Source organism: Sciurus carolinensis, chromosome 1 (genome assembly GCF_902686445.1).
Source record: "Sciurus carolinensis chromosome 1, mSciCar1.2, whole genome shotgun sequence".
NCBI classification, from domain to species: domain Eukaryota; kingdom Metazoa; phylum Chordata; class Mammalia; order Rodentia; family Sciuridae; genus Sciurus; species Sciurus carolinensis.
Window position 1 is genome coordinate 86,374,084 of NC_062213.1, and position 24,301 is coordinate 86,398,384.

The 24,301-nt window shown below is 37.1% G+C and overlaps 1 protein-coding gene across 5 annotated transcripts in view; it reads left to right on the plus strand.

Moving 5' to 3' along the window:
- Prkdc (protein kinase, DNA-activated, catalytic subunit) overlaps nucleotides 1-24,301 on the plus strand; it is a 176,274-nt gene extending 151,973 nt beyond the window's left edge. Inside the window, exons 71-86 of one of the 5 annotated variants that reach the window (XM_047547399.1) lie at nucleotides 287-480; nucleotides 1,382-1,583; nucleotides 2,487-2,647; nucleotides 5,201-5,412; nucleotides 6,671-6,758; nucleotides 6,856-6,999; nucleotides 10,933-11,137; nucleotides 12,269-12,336; nucleotides 13,339-13,559; nucleotides 13,838-13,930; nucleotides 17,408-17,497; nucleotides 17,692-17,763; nucleotides 17,837-18,038; nucleotides 18,623-18,811; nucleotides 19,692-19,831; nucleotides 21,880-24,301. In XM_047547399.1, the coding sequence (XP_047403355.1) occupies nucleotides 287-480; nucleotides 1,382-1,583; nucleotides 2,487-2,647; nucleotides 5,201-5,412; nucleotides 6,671-6,758; nucleotides 6,856-6,999; nucleotides 10,933-11,137; nucleotides 12,269-12,336; nucleotides 13,339-13,559; nucleotides 13,838-13,930; nucleotides 17,408-17,497; nucleotides 17,692-17,763; nucleotides 17,837-18,038; nucleotides 18,623-18,811; nucleotides 19,692-19,831; nucleotides 21,880-22,084 (2,486 nt within the window). In that variant the 3' untranslated portion in view covers nucleotides 22,085-24,301. Of the gene's footprint in view, nucleotides 1-286; nucleotides 481-1,381; nucleotides 1,584-2,486; nucleotides 2,648-5,200; nucleotides 5,413-6,670; nucleotides 6,759-6,855; nucleotides 7,000-10,918; nucleotides 11,138-12,268; nucleotides 12,337-13,338; nucleotides 13,560-13,837; nucleotides 13,931-17,407; nucleotides 17,498-17,691; nucleotides 17,764-17,836; nucleotides 18,039-18,622; nucleotides 18,812-19,691; nucleotides 19,832-21,879 lie in introns of those variants that run through there. The other 4 variants (XM_047547401.1, XM_047547408.1, XM_047547413.1 and 1 more) reach the window with 4 other exon arrangements.

Here is a 24,301-nt window from a genome sequence, read left to right on the forward strand (position 1 = left end):
ACAAGATGCAAATCGTAATGCTTGAATAAAAGGTTAATACCTAGTTTAATTGCCTAAACCTCTACAGGCATCAGTAGAATTACTTTTAACAAAGAACATTTTTCATTAATAAGCAAGTTCAAGAAATTCTTTAACCACTATTTGAAACCAGTTTCTTATACTTCCAAGATTTATTTTAATTAATTTCTTAATAGAAAATAACTTTTATACACTGTGAATTTCTTTTTAATTCATGGTATTCATTTACTTCAGAAAAAAAAAATAACTTTTAAAAAAAATCCAACAGATGAGAACAACACCTCAAGCTACTTAAGCAAAAATAGTTTGGCTTCCTGTGATCAGAACATTCTCTTGGGTACAACCTTCAGAATCATGGCTAATGCTCTCAGCAGTGAACCAGCCTGCCTTGCTAACATCGAGGAGAGCAAAGCAAAGCGCATCTTGGAACTTTCTGGATCCAATGCAGAGAATGTAGAACAGGTAATGAATACTGGAAGGAAGGGAAGATGTTTCTTGTTTGTGTGTTGTATGTCTTTCATGTGCACCCTTCAGGCTACAGGAAAGTAACAATGAGGCTATCACTTTGTGTTTTCAAAATATGTTTGACAGTTACACACAGCCAAGTTTCTTATGTGGAAAATTGATGTTCTCCATGTGTTTCCTGTTTATTTGAATAATACTAATTTTTTAGGATTAATAATGAGAAATTTTTATTGGATTGATGTGGACAGTTCTTTCATGAATTTTGTTAATTAAATTTTACCACCAGTGACCATTCAAATGTTTCCATCAGCTTGAAGGACAAAACAGGATTTTCTACATTTTTATTCAGTGCCTGCTCTGTTTGACTTTTTTGAGATGGTTACCAGCTACCTCCTCATCTCACTGTGTTCTGTCTCACTTTAGTGGTGTAGCCTCATCGTCTCTCTCCAAATGTATCTTTGTAGGACATTGAGCACAGTACACCAATTTCCATCTGTTTCGTAAATTTCCTGACAGAGCTGCATAGTGGCTTTGACCTGATCCAGCTCTGTGTGACTCATAAACTATTTTGCCCCCACTTCGCATGTTCTTTTTTTTTTGGATGGGGGTGGTTATTAATATGCTCAGGATTTTTTTATTGGAATCACATACTCCCTCATCACAGGCAAAACTACCCTTTTTCTGGTTAACATAACTTTCAGTGTTATTTACTTATTTTGGGACAGGGAGGGGGTGGGGGATTCACTATATTGCCTAGGCCGGGCTCAAACTCCCAGTCTCAAGGATTCTCTTGCATCAGCATCCCAAGTACCTAGGACTACAGGTCTGTGCCATTGCTCCTAGATTTTCACGGTTATTTTGGAGCTATCAATGCAGTTAGGCATCCTGTGAATTCCAGGTGGTCATGGGTCTGAACCAGAGAGCATTCCTTCACCTCTCCAAGGCCGTATGGACAGCTGAGGAGACCCAGTCTTTCTCCTGGGGCCATGGGCCTGCAGCTGGGGTGATTGATTCTTATATGACGCTGGTGAATTTCTGTGACCAACAACTCCGCAAGGCAGAAGAGAATTCATCAGGTGAATCACAAAGGAAGAAAACAAGTTAGTGTGCTACTATGTTAACATAAAGTCTTAAGAATTTTGTAGATACTTTTGGTTTCCCATTTGTTTCTTTCCAAAAGACAGATCTTTTCTGAGGTCTCCCCCCCTCCCCCACTAGGAATTGAACTCTACTACTGAGCTACATCTCCAGTCCTTTTATTTATTTATTTATTTTTTTATTTTTTGGGTGCTGGGGATCGAACCCAGGGCCTTGTGCTTACAAGGCAAGCACTCTACCGACTGAGCTATCTCCCTAGCCCCCTATATTTTATTTTGAGACAGTCTCACTAAGTAAAGGACCTCACTAACTTGATGAGGCTCACCTTGAATTGCGATCCTCCAACCTTAACCTCCTAAGTCACTGGAATTACAGGCATGGGATCTGATGTCTTCTTAAAGCATTTAAATGGACTCACGCTGTCTTCCATATTTCCCCATTTGCTATTTATACTTTCATATTTTGCTTGCAGTTTGCATTATCTCACATGGCCTACCTCTTGCTCTTGGAATAAATTCAGTAACCTGCAGCTACCCTTTATATTCTCAAACCTGGGTACAAACAGTGCTTCATGCAAAATGGATACACTAATGGAAGAATTCCACTGCCAGATACAGATAAAAAATGTGTCCACTATTTTATTTTATTTTGTTCATCTAAAGTGGTTGTTATGGCAGAGATATAGCTCAGTGTAGAGCACTTGCCTAGCATGCATGGCCCTGGATTCAGTTCCCAGCACCACAAGAAAAAGAAAGAAAGAAAAAAATAAGAAGGTGGTTGTTCAGAAATGAGTGACATACTAAAAAGTAATAGCCAAAAAGAGAAAAGGCAATGATTTGTTACATTTGCAGTTTATGTATAAGTGATGTATTGACCATTGTTGTCCTCTTTGTTGTCCTTGGTAGTTATTGATTCTGTAGAACTGCAAGAGTATCCAGCACTTGTGGTGGAGAAGATGTTGAAAGCTTTAAAATTAAATTCCACTGAAGCAAGACTAAAGTTTCCTAGATTACTTCAGATTATAGAACTGTATCCAGAGGAGACCTTGAGCCTAATGACAAAAGAGGTTAGTATCTTTGTTCTAGTAAATGGAGGGCAGCATTGTAGAACTTAAAGACAGTCTTATGTATATCTAAATACATAAATATGTGCAATGTGTGTATTATAGCTTCTCCCAACCAGCTTTGAATTCTGCTACCTTCTAAGAACATACTTAATTTGAAATGATATAAGAAAATATTCACATTAACCCATTTTCCTATGTGACTGTTGATAAGAACACTATATCTGAACAAAGACCCAAAGAACTTCAGTAGTGTGTCTGAGGCAGAGATAGGGACATTGTGTCTGTAACATTTGTTGGTGCTTTATGCTCAGTGTTTATTTTTTGTTTTTGGTTTTGCTATTGGGGATTAAACCCAGGAGTGCTTTGCCACTGAGCTACGTCCCCAGTTTTTTAATTTTTTTATTTTGAGACAGAGTCTCTCTAAGTTGCTAAGCCTGGCCTCAGACTTAGAATCCTCCTCCCTTAGCCTCCTGAGTCACTGGGATTGCAGGTGTTTACCATCACGCCTGGCATGCTCAGGGAGAGCAACTTAGTTTCAGCGTGCATTCCACCTACCATTAAGTTAGTGCCTACTGGTAGCATGATGTCCAGTAGGGCCCAAGGCTTGTAGGCATGAGCAAGGGGTTTGTGTGTGAGTATAGAGCGGGCTACTTGGCTCTTGGCTTACCTGGGGCTACACCTGCTGGTGTAAAGAGAGGGATCCATCTGCAAAAGTGTAGGTCTGTCTGAAAGGCTCCTTAAGATTTTTATAAATATGTACCTAGAAAATAAGGCCAAGATTTATTTTAAAAATGTAAAGTCAGAAAGGTTGATCTTGGACTCTATTAGCTTTGCATAGGGAGTTTTTAAGTAGTACTGACCTCTGGAATTGGGGATGTAACTTGGTGGTAGAATACTTGCCTGGCATGCACACTGCTTTGAATTTCATTACCAGCACCATAAAAATGAACAAACAAAAAAATTCAGTGTTGGTCTCTGAGCTGTTGGGCCCAATGTGTATGTCAGGGCTCTAACTGCATCCTCCACTTCACTGTAGCTACTGTGGCTTTTCCAGTAGGTCTTAAACAGGAGCTTAAATTAAATTTAGAGGGGCTGGGGTTGTGGCTCAGTGGTAGAGCACTCGTCTAGCATGTGTGAGGGCCTGGGTTCAGTCCTCAGCACCACATAAAAATAAAGTAATGGTATTATGTCCACCTACAACTAAAAATAATATTTAAAAAAATTAAATTCAGAAATACAACATATATGTGCTTTTCAAGGGTGAGCAAATAGTTAAATAATTTTATTATGATTTTGGTTTTCTGCAAAAATGATATTTTTCTTTACACATGATAAAAACCATTTTGAATTTGTTAGGAAATAAATTGCATGTCAGTCAGTGTTACTATGACACCTGGTAAACATTTGTGAGGGAGCCAAAAACCTCTTTGAGCTGTGTGAACTGACTCATGGTATCCTCATACATACTGCTCTGTCTTTAGTTTGCTGAAGCAACTAGGAAGCTTCTTCAAGCTTCTCCTGCCAACATTCTAAGTACATTAGATTTTACATTAAAAATAATATCTTAAAAGCATCCAGGGAAAACATGAACACATTTTTTAAAAAATAATATTGGAGTAAAGAGACAAAAGCCAAAAACCACAAAGGGAAATCTTTTGGTGCATATATATATTTATGTATGTATGTATGTATGTATATACACACACATGCACAAAACAAAACAAAAAACTATTGAATGCCATATGCAGGGTTAAAAAATAAAAGTACAAGAAAAATATTTTCTACACATGAAAGAGAGCTGACTTATCTTTGAAGTAAGCAATCACAATAGACCAGTATAGTCAAAGGAAATGCATGCATGATTAACTATGTAAAGTAGATAAACATGGAGTATTTGACTTCACCAATAATGAACTATGAAAATTTAAATTAGACATTGTTCACATTTCAGATTGACAGTGCTTTTAAAAAGTTCATTGTGTCCAACACTCAAAATTTTTGGAAAACAGTCTAATATGTTTAGAATAAAAATTAGAAAAAATCTTTCTGTATTTTCTAGCAATATGTATTGTAATTGTTAATGTTCACCCTGTAATTTTACTTCTGTACTTGTACAAATGTGTAGCACAAGTACAAATAGATATGTATAGAGATCTCTTTTATTGTATTAATTGCAATATCAGAAAATTGGAAAATACCCTAAATATTCATTACAGAGCAATAGATAAATGAAATACTATACAGGTATTAGAAGGAATGATGTACATCTAAGAAAACACAACAGTGAACTGTCTAACAAAGAATATGTCTGCACATGCACAGGAATATCTAGAAAAATCCAGTGGTCACCTTAAAGAAGGTCAAAGACTAGGAGACAAGAACACGCACACACACACACACACACACACACACACACACACACAAACACACGTAGATGTATGTATATATATATATATGTATTATATATATTTATTTATTTTTGGACATATGTTACTATTATGGTAAGACAATGTTAAATGTTTTGTTTATTAACTAGAGCTCTCTGTGTTTTAGATTTCTTCCATTCCTTGCTGGCAGTTCATTGGCTGGATCAGCCACATGGTGGCATTACTGGACAAAGAGGAAGCTGTCGCAGTTCAGCACACTGTGGAAGAGATTGCCAATAGCTACCCACAGGCAATCGTTTATCCGTTTATAATAAGTAGTGAAAGCTATTCCTTTAAAGATACATCTGCTGGTCACAAGAATAAACAGTTTGTGGCAAGGTGATATTACAGGGCTAATCAAATACTGCAGGGTACAAAAAATGTGTGTGGTGAAAGCAAGCACATGGAGACTTATGTTTATCTTTAGATGGCTTCAGGCTGTCATCAAAGTATAGAAAACGTTAGATATCGGGCTGGGGAGATAGCTCAGTCGGTAGAGTGCAGTACCTGAGTTCTATCCCCAGCACGGCAAAAAAAAAAAAAAGAAAACCTTAGATATCTATCTGTTGAATATATCTTTTCTGGGTATCATATTTGTTGGAGAATTTCTATCTGTTTTAAATAAATTTCATCTTACAGTGCTGTTCATGAAGCATACTACTCTTGTGCTCATAACTAATAATCTGTTGGTTGAAATAGACTAGATGAGATGCTTTTGCAATTAATTCTTGAAATCATTCTTTAATTTAAAATATACAAGAAAGCCCTCTTCTAATTTAGCCTCAGTAGACAACCTAAAGGGTCATCCTTTTCACCTCTTCAATTGATTTATAAGTGACAACCATTGATAGAAGATGCAGTGGTATGACTTTTGCAAAAATACTTTGTAAGTGCATGGCATTCTAGATGCATTCTCTATCAAGAGCTGTTTTTGTCATGAGCTGATTTACCTCATCATTTGGGATTTACCTCATTATTTGGGGAAAATAAGGAACAATGAGGCATAGCATCTGCCATGGTTTGTGCACATATCACTTGCCAACCGCAACATCTTTGAAGAAGGTCTACCTTGATGGGATTGAAGATAAGAGCCAGGCAATGGAGGCAAATTCCTGTAATTCCAGTAACTCAGAAGGCTGAGGCAGGAGGATGAAATTTCAAGGCCAGCCTCAAAATTTAGTGAGACACTGTCTCAAAATAAAATAATAATAAAAAGGGGTAGGGATATAGCTCAGTGATAGAACTCCTCTCCTGGGTTTAATCACACACACACACACACACACACACACAAATGAAATAAAATAGGAAAAGATTTGAAAATGCATCTAGAAGGTAACTTTTTCTTGATAACTTCAGAAAATGTATGCCAAATTCCATACATCAAAATGTCTACACCTGTTGAAGAAAGTTTGCTTTTACTTTATTTAAGAACTTCATCTCTTGATAGACGCTTTACACTTCATCTAACATTGGATGGAATTCTGGATTTAAGTGTACCTATGAATATATGCAAACATATATATGTACATTTATATAAATAGATAAAATAGGTTGGAAGATATTTGATTACCTAAATTTGGTATCTTTGTTTTAATAGAATCAGAAATAAGTTGGATCAAGGTGGAGTGATTCAAGATTTTATTAATGCCCTAGACCAGCTCTCTAATCCTGATCTGCTCTTTAAGGTAATACAACAGCTTTTGGTACAAGAAAACACACCTTGGGTAAAACTTTCTTGCAATCTAGCTTGATTCATGATTCTTTTCTCTCTTTTCCCCACAGGATTGGGTTGCTGAAATAAAAGATGAGCTAGAAAAAAGCCCTGTGAATAAAAAAAATATTGAAAAATTATATGAGAGGATGTATGCAGCCTTGGGTGACCTGCGGGCTCCAGGCCTGGGTCCCTTTAGAAGGAGGTTTATCCAGGTATGGTTGGACACATTAACCTTGGTAGCAGAAGCATCGGAAAGATCATTCACATTTGATGTCTTGCTAATGATTCTGTTCTTGAATTACCTGTTGAATTTGTAAACTTGCTTTAAATCTGGTTCTTTCTATAAGATACTGATAGAAATTGTTTGGGTCAGATGTTGGCAGGTAGATCAACAGCCAAATCTCAGGATTCTGTTAATTCTATTGTTCATCCTTAAATTCTTAGATCCAAAAGTACATATAGGTTATTCTTTTAATACTCAGAATGATTTCAATATTGGATCAAGAAAATATTTGTGCTGGGCACAGTGGCATACTCCTGTAATCCTGGTGATTCAGGAGACTGAGACAGGATATCATCCAGTTAAAGACTAGTCTCAGTAACTTAGCAGGGCCCTAAGCAACTTACTTAGACCCTGTCTCCAAATTAAAATAAAAGGGCTGGGGATATGAGTCAATGATAGAACACCCCTGAGTTCAATCCTCAGTACCAAAAAAGAAAATATTTATATCTTACATGAATTGGTAAATAAGTCCCAGCATTTTTTTCAGGGCATAGGCTTATGGGTACTTGGAGATTATTCACAGGGACAGATCCAGTTCCCAAGGGCAGAGGGGTTCTGTGACAAATAACTGCTTATAAATGCTGTGCAAGTATAAGGGAGATCTATTTTCGAAGTTGTTCTAGAGCCAGAAGGAAAATGCATCTCTGTTTATATGGTATTATGGAGTGAGTGGAGCTTATAGGAGGCTTTGATGTGGCCAACTACATAGGCTCCTAACTGGGCTCTTTTCCTCTCTGGTCTTCTGGAAACTCACCCTCAGGGGTTGACTTCAGCATCCTTTTTCATCCTGAGGGTCTAAGAAGAACCAGATGCTTCTTTCTCTGTTGCATGTGTTACTTATATCTCCCTTTTTACCATTCATCACACTGACCCCCCCCCCCCCCGCCCCAGTCTTTGTCAAACTACTTAAATTTATTAAACCTCAAGAAGTTTAAGGCCTTAAAGGAAAAGGTCTGGCATTCATGTTGCCTAAATCCTGAAGTCCAGTCTACAGTGCAAAGAAAGATCTTTATCCACCCCCCTTTTTCTTTTTAAATAACTGCTTTTTTAGGATGTTATTTCACATAACCCACAATTCAGTCATTTAAAGTGTACACTGGAGAAGTGTTAAGTATATTTACAGAGTTTTTGTGACATCACGTCAATTTTAGAACATTTTCATCACTACAGAAAGTAACCCCCATCCTATTTGCAATTAATCCCCATTTCCTGCTCTTGCCAGCCCCTGGGAGCCACTGAACTACTTGCCATAGATAAGCATTGACCTCTTCTGGACTTTTCATATGAATGGAATCACACAGTGTTCCACTGGCTTTTTTCATTTGGCCTGATGTTTTCAAAGTTCAACCACATTGTAGTACGCTTTTTTTTTTGTTTGTTTTGTTTTGTTTTTGTTTGTTGGTTTGGTTTGGTTTGGTTTGGTTTGGTTTGGTTTGGTTTTTTGGAGGGTTTTGATGGCCAAATATTGTTCCACTATGTGCGTATGCTGCATTTTGCTTAACTTTTTCATCGGTTGATGGACATTTAGGATGCTTCTACTTCTTAGTTCTTACACATAGTGCTGCTCTGCATATCTATGTACAAATTTTTGTGGGGAGATAACATTTTCAGTTCTTATGGCCACATCTTCAGGAGTAGAAAAACACTTTGGTCTTTTAACTCTTCCTCGCCTTTTTGCCTTCTCACTTGATCAGTGGAGATTGTTTTTGATGAGTCATTCCTAGTTGGGGTATTTCGAGTTAAAGGTATGAAATGGAGTATTTTGAGTTAAAGGTATGAATGTAAGGACATACAGAATTATCTGTGGCCTATATGCCACTAGATATACATTCTAAAAGTAAAGATAATACTATGAACACCTGTAATTTTAGTACATATTTTAGTCTGCCCATTGTTTCTGGTGTGTGTTGCTGATCCTTGGATATGCAAGGGTCTCAGAACAGGAACTGTAATTAAATGAAGTGGTAAGTAGTCCTTAACACTAATAGTTTAGTGGCTGGGGTTGTAGCTCAGTGGTAGAGCACTTGCCTAGCATGTGTGAGGCACTGGGTTTTATTCTCAGCACCACATGTAAAAAAATAAAGTCTACCAACAACTAAAAAATTATTTTAAAAAAACTAATAGGTTAGCATTAATAAAATTATTATAATATTGTAGAATATGGAATTTGGAAAAGTGTGTCAGTGTTTGTTTCTTGCTGTACCAGTGGCCCACACACATTTTCTTTAAAGTCCCAGGTTTTTGACTTCGCAGACCATACCAGCCTGTTACCAGAACTTGTATCCGTTGTTGTATCATGCAGAGGTAGCTCTAGAGGGTGCCTTGGCAGGTAGGGCTGGATGTGGCTTGCATTCTGTGGTTTGTTGAGCCTTGTTCTAAATAAAAGAAGCTGGAGCTGAAAAGTGGGCAACTTGCCCGATATCAATGACAACATCAGACTGCAAACTAGACCTGAGTCTCCTTGCCTCATAGGACTCAGGACGTCCTGGTGAAAGGGTTTCATTTCAGCAGTTCCTCTTTCCTGCCCTCCAGCACCCTGTCTACTCTGCCAGGCTGAGAATAATCTCATGTGGAAAATTTATATTAGGCCCCCAATAAAGAATACAGGTTATCCCTTTGAATTCTTGTCTACCTTCTTTTTCTGCATGCTGAACACAATAAGACTCTGCCCCCAAAATCTATCAGACAGGACTATTATTTTTCCCAACTACTGCTGAGCATAGCTGCAATCTGCCCTCTCCTGTGTATACCAACAGTATGGGAGAGACACATTTTTTGTTCCTAGCAGGCATGAGATTTTTTGGAGTTAAATTTCTAATGTCTTGGAAAATTTATACCTACTACCAAATAAATAAATACTTTTCATTAATTTAAATTATAACCTGCCAAAATAAAGTGACTCAGATTTTACTTTAGAGGATCCTTGAGGGCACTGGGCCTATTACATATATATGATTGCTAGTTAAATTTTGGAAATAGCTAATCTTTCCAAGTATTCTAAGAATGGTAGCCTATTTCTATACTTTAATCCATTTATAGATCAAAGAAGCCTACGTGCATATATATATATACATATATATGTATGTATGAATTTTCCTGTTGTGAATTATGTTAAAATAGGACTTTTATGTATACCAGATTTATGTTGTGTAATTAGTTCTAAATTGGGTAAAGCTTGACAACTATTAAGTATTGTTAGTAATAATCTTGAGTCTTATTTTTTATTTAATATCAGGATTATCATTCAAATAAATATTTGAGTATGACTAATACAAAGAAAGAATTGATATATCCCATGGTAGAGTACTTCTAATAATGGCTTTTAAAACTAAAAATTATCTAAATAATCTTTATACTCATTTCAAAATGGTCTCTTTTGAAAGATTTTTTACCTAGAAAAGTAGCCTTCTCATTTTTTTCTCTGTTTTTCTGTTCAACTCAAAGAATTGTGGACTTTTCATTTTTATTGAATTACTCCCTTAATTTTGTTGTTTTTAAATTTGTTCCTAATTATTTGTGTCATCATAATGCTATACATCCAGAACTAGATAGTGGACACAAAAATGTTAATTGACCTTGCCAAGTTTTTAAAGCCCTTATTAGAATTTATAACTATAAGAATTTAGAATTTATAGCTATATGTCATTCTAACCATGACCTTTCTAAGGGAACACAAGTTACCAACAAAAGGCAGGCTCCAGATGTTTTAGAGTATTGAAATATTGACGGAATGTTAAATTATAAATCTTAAAAGCACAGAAAAAACCTGTGTAACTGAGCACTTTAAAAAATTCATAAGCTTTAGAGCCTTTTCCTAAATTCAAACCAAACATGAATCTTTATGATAGATTATTAATTTTAGACCTTTGGGAAAGAATTTGATGAACACTTTGGGAAACGAGGTTCTAAGCTACCTAGAATGAAACTCAGTGACTTCAACAACATCACCAACTCCCTGCTTTTAAAAATGAGGAAAGACACAAAGACACCTGGGAATCTGAAAGAATGTTCTCCCTGGATGAGTGAGTTCAAAGTGGAGTTCCTGAGAAATGAGCTAGAGATTCCTGGTGAGTTTAACCCCACAGGTGACAAAACTAAACTTTAAGGAGAACAGCAACATGACAAGGACTTGGTTTCTAAATAATGATATCGGGATCTTGGTAGTTTCTCCCTCCCTTCCTTCCTCCCTCCTCCTTCCCCTTCCCCCCTTAAGGATTTTTAAATTTCACATATTTTTCATTATTAGGAAAACCTATAAGAAGTGTTCAGTTTTCCATTTACTAATTACCTCTTAGTATACCCTTCCTTTGCGCCTGATTAACTTTTCTTCAGAAATGTAATACAGGTATAGAAGCAGGTCACTTCCTGGGACATACATGCTGCTGCTGTTTAAAGGGACTAGTTAATGATAAATGACTTACCTGCAGGAAAAAAGATCATGACACTGAGACTTATAGCAAGTGAACCAGATGTGAATAAGACATGATTTTTGAGAGGAAATATGTACATTTGGTGTTTTTCATCCTAGAATTTGCCAGAGGAAAAAATATTTCAATCTGATTACTCATGTTCTCGTTACAGTGAATATGAGGAAAAACATATTTGAAGAAACACTTTTTTTGCTTTTCACAACTGTGCAACTGCATCCAATCAATTGCAAGAGAAAACATTAAGTGTAAGCCTCCTCACATACCACTGATTTGCCTTGAGATAATGCAGAGTTCCAGTTCAGTGCACTAATTTTTCTATTTGGAATTTGTCATTTAGAATAGGAGGCTAACTTCCATTAAGAAGTGATAGCATTTTTTAAAAAGTTCATCTTTATTTTTTGTTTTTCGTTTTTTTTAGATCCATCTTTAAATGAAAACTTTTGGTAAAACATTTTTTAGGTGGGAGTGGTGACGAATGCCTGTAATCCCCGCAACTTGGGAGGCTGAAGTAAGAGGATCGGGAGTTCAAAGCCAGCCTCAGCAGATTAGCAAGGCACTTAACAATTTATCAAGATCCTGTCTCTAAATAAAATATTTAAAAAGGGCTGGGGATGTGGCTCAGTGGTTAAGTACCCCTGGGTTCAATCCCCAGTGCCAAAAATATTTTTTTATCACATTAGATTAGCATTTTATTAGATCAACAGATATGTTTTAAAATGCAAAGACTTCATAACAAACTGTATTTAAGCACACTCTGGTTTGTTTTAGGTCAATATGATGGCAGGGGAAAGCCATTGCCTGAATACCACGTGCGGATCTCTGGGTTTGATGAGCGGGTAAGTGTGAGGGTTTGCAACTCCTGTCACCATGATAAGGACTTAGTGTGTGGTGTGTTCCTCTTGAGGTATGAGAATAATGTGTTTGTCCCCACTGAGGAAGGGACAGTTAATTTCCCATGGTTCCCAAATTGTATGGAGTTTTCTAACTTTTTTCTGAAAATCAGCAACTGATTTTCTTAATAAAATTTCTTCAGTGTTTCAATATCAGTCATATTTAAGGATATAGTAAACTCAAAAGAGTAAGCCCTTTATGTTTATTCATTTTTAAATATGTGGAGAATTAACTTATTACAAAAAAGTTTACATATTGAATATCATCATTGCAAAGGACACCCACAATTCTATGCAATTATTTGTAGCTAAAAACACTAGATTTCTATGAGATAGCATTCAGGCACAGATACCAGAAATATTTCACTGGCCTTAAAGTCCGCTGGCCCAGGTTCTTAGTTCTTGTCACCTCACCCTGTCTTCAGAGGGAGGTTTCTGAGGAATGCATGTAGTTGTTTTTCACTTTTGATGATGTGATGGGCCTAGCTCATAAAAATTGCACTTAAAACTTTTTTTTTTTTTTTTTTTTTTTTTGCCTATAGACATGGTAGTGTGTGCCTGTAGTTCCAGCTACTTGGGAGGTTGAGGCAGGAGGATAATGAGAGCTCACAAGTTCAAGACCAGCCTGTACAGCATAGTAACATCCCATCTCAAAAAAATAAATTAAAAAAATAAGTAATTTCACTCACACGCACACACACCTACACACACACACACACACACACACACACACACACACAACACACACCCAAAAACAAATGAACAAACAAAAACCACCCGAAAACCTAAAAAGATATTTTTTTTGCTGGGTGCACTGGAACATACCTGTAGTCCCAGCTCCTGGGAAGGCTGAGGCAAGGAGGATAGGGATAGCTTGACCCTGGGCAGCAATAGTGAGACCCTTTTTCTTTTAAAACAAAACAAAACAGAAAACCTTTATTTTTAAAGGTTAAAGTAATGACTTCAATAAGAAAACCAAAGCACATCATCATCCGAGGCCACGATGAAAGGGAGTACCCGTTTCTTGTAAAAGGTGGTGAGGACCTTCGGCAGGACCAGCGCATTGAGCAGCTCTTCGAAGTCATGAATGTCATCCTCTCTCAGGATGCTGCCTGCAGTCAGAGAAACATGCAGTTAAGAACATACCGTGTTGTGCCCATGACCTCCAGGTGCGGCCCAAGCACATGTCATGTAGGATTCTAGCCTTGAGCTGGGTTCTTGTGTGACTGTCTAGAGATGGGGATGGGGGCGGCTAGACACATTGGTGCCTTGGACCCCACAGACAGAGCACTAGACTGGACTAAACACTTGCAGACCTGTGTGAAGAAAGTAAGTTAAGAATGGATGTAAGGAAATCTGTTTCACTGATTCTCCACACATTTTTTCTAATGCAGAAAGAGCAATTCAGGTTTGCATTTATTTACAAACTTTTTGTTTTCCTTTTCAGATTAGGATTAATTGAATGGATTGAAAATACATTTACCTTGAAGGACTTTCTTTTGAATAACATGTCAGAAGAGGAGAAAGTGACTTATATGAGGTAATATGAAATTGACTGCTCCTTCTCCAGTGCTACCTGCCCTCCAGGCTGCTTTTACTAAACTTTCCTTTCTTCCTCAGTAGTGTGGTTTCCAGTGCAGTTTTCTCTACCTCTTGTTCCCCTTGTCAGGGCCCCTTGTAATTGTTGCTGCTACATCCCTACCCTTAATCTGCGTATGGCTGGGTGAATAAGCTAAATGGAGTACAGGATACTAAACAGTAATTGTATTATTTTACCACAGCTTTTTTTATTTTTAAGTATTAGTTTTGTGTGGGGGGAGAAAAAATTTTTTTTGTGGTACTGGGAATTGAACACAGGGGTGCTCTACCATTGAGCTACATATCCAACCCTCCTCCTTCCCTTTTTAAAAATCTTTATTTTGACCTCAAACTTGAGATCCTCTTGTCTCAGCTTCCTGAATTGCTGGGTTTATCAGTGTGTACCACTGTGCCCAGTTAAAAAGAAAAATCTAGAAGGAAATAAAATGAATAAATAAGATCAGCAACTTAACACTTATTTTCTGTGTACTAGACAGGCACTACTCTCAGTTTCTAATTATGTGAACTTATTTATTTCTCACAACAATCCACAAGGCGAATATTATCACTTCTGTACAGATGAGAAAGCTGAGGTCCTGAGAGGTTAAGTCATCCTTGATCACCCAGACTATACAGTAGTATAGCTGGAATTATTCGTGTTTAATTCTATATCATAAAATGTATGCTTTTTCTTTTTCTTTAACCTTTAGTTTTTAATTATTCTGCAATGAACTTGTATGTTCTAAAATTTTTTTATTTGTTCCTATAAAGGAAAATAGGACAATGTGATGAGAGATATGTTGAAGATAGAGTTGACAGGTTTTGGTGGCAAGGTGTTGGGATAAAGGAAAAATGGTTAAGAATGGTCGCAAGGCCTACTTCTGTTCATCATGCTGTAATTCTTTCCTGAAAGTAATCAAGCAGGAGCAATATTTTTTATCAGTCAGGATCTAACACACATAAAATTAAGTATATTTTCATCAAACTCACACTCCCATAGTAAATAGGTCATCATTTGTCAACATATTTTTTTTCTTCCAGTGCTAGGGATTGAACCCTACCAACTCTTGATTCCACACATTTGAATTCTTTGCCTACAGTTGCTTCTCCTTTCTTGGAAGACAGGAAAAACTGATGAATACTGCTTCCTGCCATCAGAAATTCTAGGTCTCTGACTGGGAAATGGAGGTTGAAGGATCTCAAGTTTGAGGCCATCCTGGCAACTTGGAAACCCTATCTCAAAATTTAAAAAAGAACTAGAGAATGTAGCTCAGTGGTAAAGTAGCCCTGTGTTTGATCCTGTACCACCAAAAGAAAGGAAGGAAGGAAGGAGAGAAGGGAGGGAGAAAGGGAGGAAGGAGAGAAAGAGAGAGAGGGAGGGTAAGAGGAAGGGAGGGAAAGAGAAAGAAAAAGAAGAAAGGAGTTTTAGGTCTCAGTCTGGCTCTGAAATACTGACTCAACAATATCTTGAACTCTAGACTTGCTCTTCCTGTGCTCCCCAGTCTTCTTTTGTGAGGTGGGGTCGTCCTGTTGAATTCACAGATGGTGAACATGGATATCAGTGAAGTTCAAAGTGTTTTCACATAAGGATGGTATAAATTGACTTTTGACTACCTTTTTAAAAAGGCATTCCAGAGCTGGGGTTGTACCTCAGTGGTAGAGAGCTTGCCTAGCATGTGTGAGGCACTGGGTTTGATTGTCAACACCATATACAAATAATTAAAATAAAGGTCCATTGACAACTAAAAAACTATTTTTTTTAAAAAAGGCAATTTCAACTCCCTATTATTAAGTTATTGCTTTTGTTATTTTGTTATTATTATTATATGTTTGGTACTGGGAATTGAACACAGGGCATCAGGCATGCTAGGCAAGCACTCTATCTCTGAACTATATACCTAGCCCTCTATTTTATTTTGAGATAGGGTCTCATTAAATTGCCCAGGTTTGTGGTCCTTCTGCCTTAGCCTCCTGAGTAACTTATAGACATTAATTTAGTATATTGTAGTTTTCAGCCTAAGGATTTTCATCTCTTAATACTAGGAGAAGAGCTAGGCATAGTGGCACACACCTGTAATTCCAGTGATTTGGGAGACTGAGGCAGAAGGATCACAAGTTCAAAACTAACCTGGGCAATGTAGCAAGACCCTGTTTCTAAATTAAAAAGAAAGAAAAGGGATGGGACTGTAACTTAGTAGTAGAGTACACCTGGGTTCCATCCTAGTACCATGGGATGAGGGGTAGAAGGAGAAAGCCAGGCATAGCTGCCCCACCTGTAGTCCCATCTACTTGGGAGACCGAGGCAGGAGAATTGCTTAAATCCAGGATTTCGAGCCCAACCTGGACAACATAGTAAGACCCTGTCTCAAAAGAGACAATATATAAATAGAGGATTTAGATTAAAGGAGAGTAGTCTACTTGTGAATTTAACTTCGTAGTAACTTGGAAAATATTTAAATGATCAAACTGCTAAATCACGTGTGAAATTGTTCTCTCTTTAGGTTATTTTTTTCTAGGGAAATTTATTAAGACTTTTGACAAAAACCCCAAAGAGGCCAAACATATAATTATCATGTTGTTCCAACTGTCCAGATACCGCCTTCCTCCTATGAAACATCATTAAAAACAGCTTTTCAAGTTCAAGATAAGAGTCCACTGCCCCTTAAGAAAACACTTTGTTATACTTAGTAGGAGTTTATGTGTATCTACATACTGGAAATGGTGAATATCAGAGTTTCAGAGTCATGGGCATCCTCAACACAAATAATATTTAGCTTATCTTATTCCTCACTGTATGTAGTAGGGAATTTATTGCATCTATTTTATGCCTGACTTTTAGCATAGAAAATTACTTGGGTTTCTTTGGAGTAATTAAGAATGAATAATGACATATTAAAAATCTAGACCTACAGTAAAATGGGTTTGATGTTCATATTAAATATGATTGCCAGGCTGGTGGTGCATGCCTGTAATCCCAGCAACTTGGGAGGCTGGGTCAGGAAGATCGTAATTTTGAGGCTAGCCTCAGCAACTTAGCAAGACCCTGTCTCAAAATAAAAATTTGAAAAGGGATGAGGATGTGTAGTTCAGTGGTAGAGAAAGCCTGGCTTCCATCCCTAGTCATAAAACTAAAATAAAATAATAAGTAAATGTAATTATAAGTTGCATTTATTTTTCTCCTGCCTCTTCACTATTTTTAAATATTTAAATGATCAAACTGCTAAATCACGTGTGAAATTGTTCTCTCTTTAGGTTATTTTTTTCTAGGGAAATTTATTAAGACTTTTGACAAAAACCCCAAAGTGGCCAAACATATAATTATCATGTTGTTCCAACTGCCCAGATACCGCCTTTAATGAATTCTTGATGATCTGTGCCTCTAAAATCTTGTTATGCTAAATATCTCCCTGATTCCAGTTTCCTTTTTCCTATTTGTTAGTGATTCCAAAGCACCCGTGATTGAATATAGAGACTGGCTGATGAAAATGTCCGGAAAACATGATGTTGGAGCATATATGCTAATGTATAAGTGAGTTTTGTTTTGATTTTCTTTTGTATTAATCTATTCTTATCAAAGTTGCATATTCACTTTTTATTCTTAGAAAGTTTTGCCTTAGATTATCAAAATCAAGTTGATATTTGAGCTTCAGTATAAACAAAAGTTTAAATTTCAAGTTATGAGAAATTGGTTCTAATGAGACTTTTACCATTATTATATCATAGGAAAGCTAATCGTACAGAAACAATCATGGCTTTCAGAAAACGAGAAAGTAAAGTGCCTGCCAGTCTCTTAAAGTAAGTATACTTGTGACTTTATGAACACTCTAGTGGCAAAACAAAGATCACACATGACTTCTCTCTGTCCCAGGAGGGCCTTTATGAAGATGAGCACAGGCCCCGAGGCCTTCCTGGCACTTCGCTCTCACTTTGCCAGCTCACACGCTCTGCTGTGCATTAGCCACTGGCTTCTCGGGATTGGAGACAGACACCTGAACAATTTTTTGGTATCCATGCAGACAGGCAGTGTGATTGGAATTGACTTTGGACATGCATTTGGATCAGCAACCCAGGTGTGTTTGCTTTATCTTGTTGGCTAGTTTAGAATTCATATATCTTTACAACACCTCAAGAAATGATAGTTTAAAGAAGAAATGGTTGGTTAGGTTGTTCTGTCACAACAGTTAAATCTAACATTCTTGAAGAAATACATAATCTCAACCTAGTTTCAGGCTTGTTTAGGCAGGTCATAGGAGATGTAATAAATTATGTGATCACAACCAGGAGTAAAGTGCATTCCTGTTTAAGAGGATGCTATAGAAGTATAGAAGGTCTATGATCAAAATGTCTTACATAAAATATAACACAAATCTTTTGTCTGTTGCTAATCTCTGAATATAGGTGATCGCACTTCTAAATCTCTGCAGGCTCTGTGTTCTTCCACACAGATTCTGACTTTGCAAGGATGATGCAAATTGAATTGATTATTCTTGGGCACAGGAATTCACATGTGTGTAGCTTATTTCAAGAAAAGTGGAGTTTGTAGTCATACTAAAAACAAATATACTGAGAAGACATTTTATTTATACTTGTTATTTTGAGATAGATAGTTCATATATTCTACTTCTTACATGTCTTTTTTTTTTCTCTTGTTTAGTTTCTGCCAGTCCCCGAGTTGGTGCCTTTTCGGCTAACCCGACAATTTATCAATCTGATGTTACCAATGAAAGAAATGGGCCTCATGTACAGTGTCATGATACATGCACTGAGGGCCTTCCGTGCAGAAGCAGACCTGCTTACTAACACCATGGATGTGTTCATAAGGGAGCCTTCCTTTGATTGGAAAGTAGGTATTGGGTTTTTTTGTTTGTTTGTTTTAAAAATATTCTTAGTTGTAGATGGACATAATACCTTTGATTTGTTTATTTAGTTGTTTTGTTTTGTTTTGTTTTGTTTTTTTCCCCCGGTGCTGGGGATTGAACCCAGGGCCTTGTGCTTGTGAGGCAGGCACTCTTCCAACTGAGCCATATCCCCAGCCCTATTTAGTTTTTTATATAGTGCTAGGAATTGAACCCAATGTCTCATACGTGAAGGCAAGTGCTCTACCACTAAGCCACAACCCCAGCCCATGAAAGTAGGTTTTGTTTTATATGTACTTCTCCCTTTTATCAGTGTCCCAGTGTGTGACATGGTGTCTGCTGTTATATAAGGAAAATGCATCAAGTTGTGTTCACTAAAATATTTACTTTATTTTTTACTGCATTTTTCAAAATTAACATTTGGGACCATTCAGCCAGAAAACTAAATAAGAGGCAAAATCTTTATTTGGAGAAAACTGTTGCTTAAATTGAGTTTACTTCCTACTAAGAGTGGGATTATAGATCCATTGGTGATGGTGGGTCCAATTTCTCCCTGGCATCACTTTTATTTTAAAATTGTTCCATGTGAGGTTTTCATTGATCATGAAGTCAGATAGTGTTATCTTAAGTCTCAATAGTTATCCAGAATACAGCCCCCAAAGAATGAAGCCCATGGTACTCATCCTTCATAGGGAGTGATATCTCATACCCTCCTGTAGCACCTCAAGCTCATAATCACTATTATTTGTTCTACCATTAGAATGTTATAGGTTCCCAGTTATAGTTGTTTTTTAAGGTCATTACTTGATTTAATCTGTTTGAATATGATTGTATATACTATTATAACAGAAAATCATGTTCTTTCAGAATTTTGAACAAAAAATGCTAAAAAAAGGAGGATCATGGGTTCAAGAAATAAATATAACTGAAAAAAATTGGTATCCTCAACAGAAGATATATTATGCTAAAAGAAAGTTACTGGGTGCCAATCCTGCAGTTATTACTTGGTAAGATTGTTATTTGTGTGGTGGGGGTGACCCAGAATACCAACATACTACCATTTCTTAGAGAATCAGCATATGTACAAAGTGCTAAGCACTTCAGGCCTGTGGGAGTAGTGTGAATATCCTCACTATAAATGGGGAAAGCCAGGATTAAAGAGATGAGAAGCCTGAGCCTGCTCTCTGCACAGTCTTCAGGCTTCAGTTTAGTGCCTGGAATAGCTTCTACCAATATGAGAATCAGGAAGCATGTTCTTAGATGGTGTCAAAATATTGTTGCCTATATAGAGAGATTGGGGGTTAAATTTGCTTTTGTCCCCTTTTTGGAGCATTTAAACCATTTGACCCTGATGGGCATAGCACCAAGGTATGAAGAACCCAGTGTGGACTTGTCATATAAGAATCTAAGGTGGATTGGCCTTTAGGTTGGCTTTCAAATTTGTTTCTTATTAAGGTCTAAAGCAAATAACAAATAATTTATAGAGATTATTTCTAGGAAATAAAGTTAAACTTCAGAATTAAGTAGAAGTAAATAGCAGTCTATGGTCAATTTATTTGTTTTGTTTTGTTTATTGTTTTTGTGGTACTGGTGATTGAACTCCCAGCCCTTTTTATATTACTTTGAAACAGGGTCTTACTAAGTTGCCCAAGCTAGCCTCAAACTTACAATCCTCCTGCCTCAGCTTCCCAAGTAGCTGGGATTATAGGTGTGTGCCACCACACTGGACTCAGCATTTTTTTTTAATTGGTTTTGTTTTGGGGTTTGTTGGTTTGTTCTGTTTTGGTACTAATGATTGAACCAGGGTGCTTTACCACTGAGTTACATCCCTAGCCCTTATTATTTTTTTATTTCAAGACAAGGTCTTGCTAAATTGCTGAGGCTAGCCTTTAATTTGCTATTCTTCTGCCTCAGCCCCTAAGTCACTGGGAATACAGGCATGTGCCATCACACCTGGTTCAACATGTTTTTGGCAAAGATGACAAGTAGTCTTTCCAACAGATGGTACTGGCAAAAGAGTGAAGTTGGATCCCTGTCTCACACCATCTACAAAAATTAATTCAAAATAGATCAAAGACCTAAGTATAAGAGCTAATGGTATAAAATGCTTAGAAAAAACATGGGTAGGGCTAGGGATATAGCTCAGTTGGTAAGAGTGCTTGCCTCACAAGCACAAGGCCCTGGGTTCAAATACCCAGCACCACAAAAAAAAAAAAAAAAAAGAAGAAGAAGAAGAAAAAACATGGGTAAATTTTCATGACCTTGAATTTGACTGACATTTAATATATTTAGGTATGACACCAAAAGCACTTCATCAACATTCAGAACTTTTGTGCTTCAGAGGATACTATCAAGAAAGTAAGATGAGGGCCAGAGATGTAGCTTAGAGTTAAAGCACTTAACCTGGCATGTACAAGGCCTTGGGTTCCATTACCAGCATTGCAAAAAAAAAAAAAAAAAACAAAACAAAAAAAAACCAACCCATAGAATGGCAGAAAATACTTGTAAGTCAAGGGATTTATATCTAATATCCATTTAAAATTCTGAAAACCCCAATAATAAAAAGACAAATAGCCCAGTTTAAAAATGGCCAAAGAAATCAATCAGACATTTCTTTAAAGAAAATATACTAGTGACTAGTAAGCACATGAAAACTAGTCATCAGGAAAATGCAAATAAGATACTACTCCATACCAACTAAGATGATTATAAAATGGCATATAACAAGTTTGGCAAGAATGTGCAGAAGTTGGAGAGAGAAATGGTGCATTTGCTGTGAGAAACAGTCTGGCAGTTAATCAGAAAGTTAAATAAAGTATTCATTTGACCCAGCAATTCTACTTGTAGGAACCTATCCAGGGGAAAAGCAAACAAATTATGATAGTGACATTATTTATGTTTTATTTTCCTGCAAATCCAACCTTTGACTCCAAGGTTATGAGGAACAGAAAAAAATTTGTAAGTGATGAGATAATGTTTGGGTGGGATAGCTGGGAATGCAGGCAACAAAGGAAAAACAGTGTATGTTTTCATATTTGTTTAATCTTTTATCCAGTGATGAGTTACTTCTGGGCCATGAGAAGTTACCTGCCTTTGGGGATTACACAGCTGTAGCTCGAGGAAGCAAAGATCACAACATTCGTGCCCAAGAGCCAGAGAGTGGACTTTCAGAAGAGACTCAAGTGAAATGCTTGCTTGACCAGGCAACAGATCCTAATATCCTTGGCCGAACTTGGGAAGGATGGGAGCCCTGGATGTGATATTTGTTGCAGTTTGTAGCTATAAAGCATTAAATTGTTTAAAGAATCTCCTAAACTTTCTCTTTTTAAAAAATTTTTATTTATTCTTTTTACTCATACATGACAGTAGAATGAATTTGACATATCATGCATATATGGAGTATAACTTCTCATATTTGTGGTTGTACATGATGTAGAGTTACACTGGTTGTGAGAATTTCTTAAACTTTAGTGGACATCATCAGCTGATTTTGCTGAAACACTAAAAAAAGAAATTTTGGGGCTGGGGATATAGCTCAGTTGGTAGAGTGTTTGCTTTGCTTGTTCAAGGCCCTGGGTTCAATCCCCAGTACCACACAAAAAAAATTTTTTTCAGCATGAGTTTCAGTGAAGATCATGATGAGTAAATGAATAGTGATATGAATGAAAGATTATATTAGGGTTATAATAGACTTAAAATTAAAAATATATATCTGCGCTCATGAAAATATTAAGACAAGAACATAGCAAGTTAGCCAGATGTGGTGATGCATACCTGTAATCACAGGTAGTTGAGAGACTACCTCAGGAAGGAGGCAGGAAGGTATCTAATTCAAGACTAGCATGGTCAACTTAGTGAGACCCTGTCTCAAAAAATAAAAAGGGGGCTAGGGAGATAGCTCAGTTGGTAGAGTGCCTGCCTTGCAAGCACAAGACCCTGGGTTCAATACCCAGCCCCACAAAAAATAAAATAAAAAATAAAAAGGGCCAGAGGTATTGCTCAGTGGTAGAGCACCCTGGGTCCAATTCCCAGAACACTCCCCTGTGGATGCATAAGCACATATGCGCGCGCGCGCACACACACACGCACATACACACATACACAGCAAGTTAGGCAAACCCTCAATCTCAATATGTAAGTATGAACATACCATGAACACTTTCATTGCTTGTGTCACATTGGAAATAGTATTCAGAAGACTTCATCACTATGATTTTGTGAAAGTGAAACCAACAATGTAATTGATAATGATGCTATCTTGCCACATATCCTGTGGCAAGGGAAAAGATTCCTGTTGGAGGGATGGGCTGACTGTGAAATTTATTTATCTGAAATAAAGACAGAAGACAAAATTATCTTAAGAGCAGGGGCATGACCGAATGAGCCATCCAGAGGGATCTGGCTCTAACAAAAGAAGGAGCCTGCACTTGTTTTATTTATGGCAGTACAGCCAAAGGGACTGGTAGGAGCTTCTTCATAAAAACCAGGATCCGAGGTGGAGGTAAGCAAATCATTTGACTCTAGCGGATCACTCCCACATCCAATGTTTGTGTTTGAAACTTGAGCAGTGAGCTAACACAGGATAACCACATGACTTAGGCATTCTTGAACAATTAAGGAACTGTGAGTTCCCAAGGTCAGATATTCGCAGTTAATGGCTCCAACTACGCTCAGTTCTCATACAAGCCATGGGTGGCTTCCCATAATGCTGCATTGTATTAAAATGTAGGAATATGAACAACAAGTAAGGCTATGATCATGGCATATTAGATTTAGAAATGTCTGCATTTGATATTTTAAAGATCTTTTTCTAGGTTTTTTTCTTTCATTTTATTCTCATGTAGTTGTAAAACATTATGACAGATGTTTTCTCTGGAAAAGGAAGTCTTTACTTAGGAGGGTGAAAACCTTGGTCTTAGCATTCACTTTTGCTACTTGGATCCACACCTGGAAGACAGATGAGATTTGTGTCCCAGGCTCAGGAAACTTCAGAAATCCCAAGTATGGGGAGAGGGAGGAAAAAAGAGAAATCTGTTTAAGATGCTTTCCTTATTTGGAGGGAAAAAGTATGCATTCAGGAATAGCAAGACTCAATTTTGAAATATGGAAATGACTTCCTTCCCATCTGCAGATTTCTGTCTTTCTCCAGGCCTCTATACTCCCAACTGATTTAAAATCAGCTTTCAGCTTTATCTTGTTTGTTTTTGTCTTCATTTATATTTGGAAACTCTTGTATGCTTTTGAGAAACAACAGTCTTAGGAATATGTCGGATCTGGGAGAGAAGCTCTGTAGTAAAGTAGCTTGCCTACTAACATGCATGAGGTCCTGGTTGAATCACCAGCATTGTAAAAACTTAAGCCCACCAGCAGTGTATCCTCGCCAACATCTATGTTGCTTATATTCTTGATAATAGCTATTCTAATTGGGGTGAGATGAGATCTTAGGGTAGTTTTGATTTGCATTTCTCTTATTACTA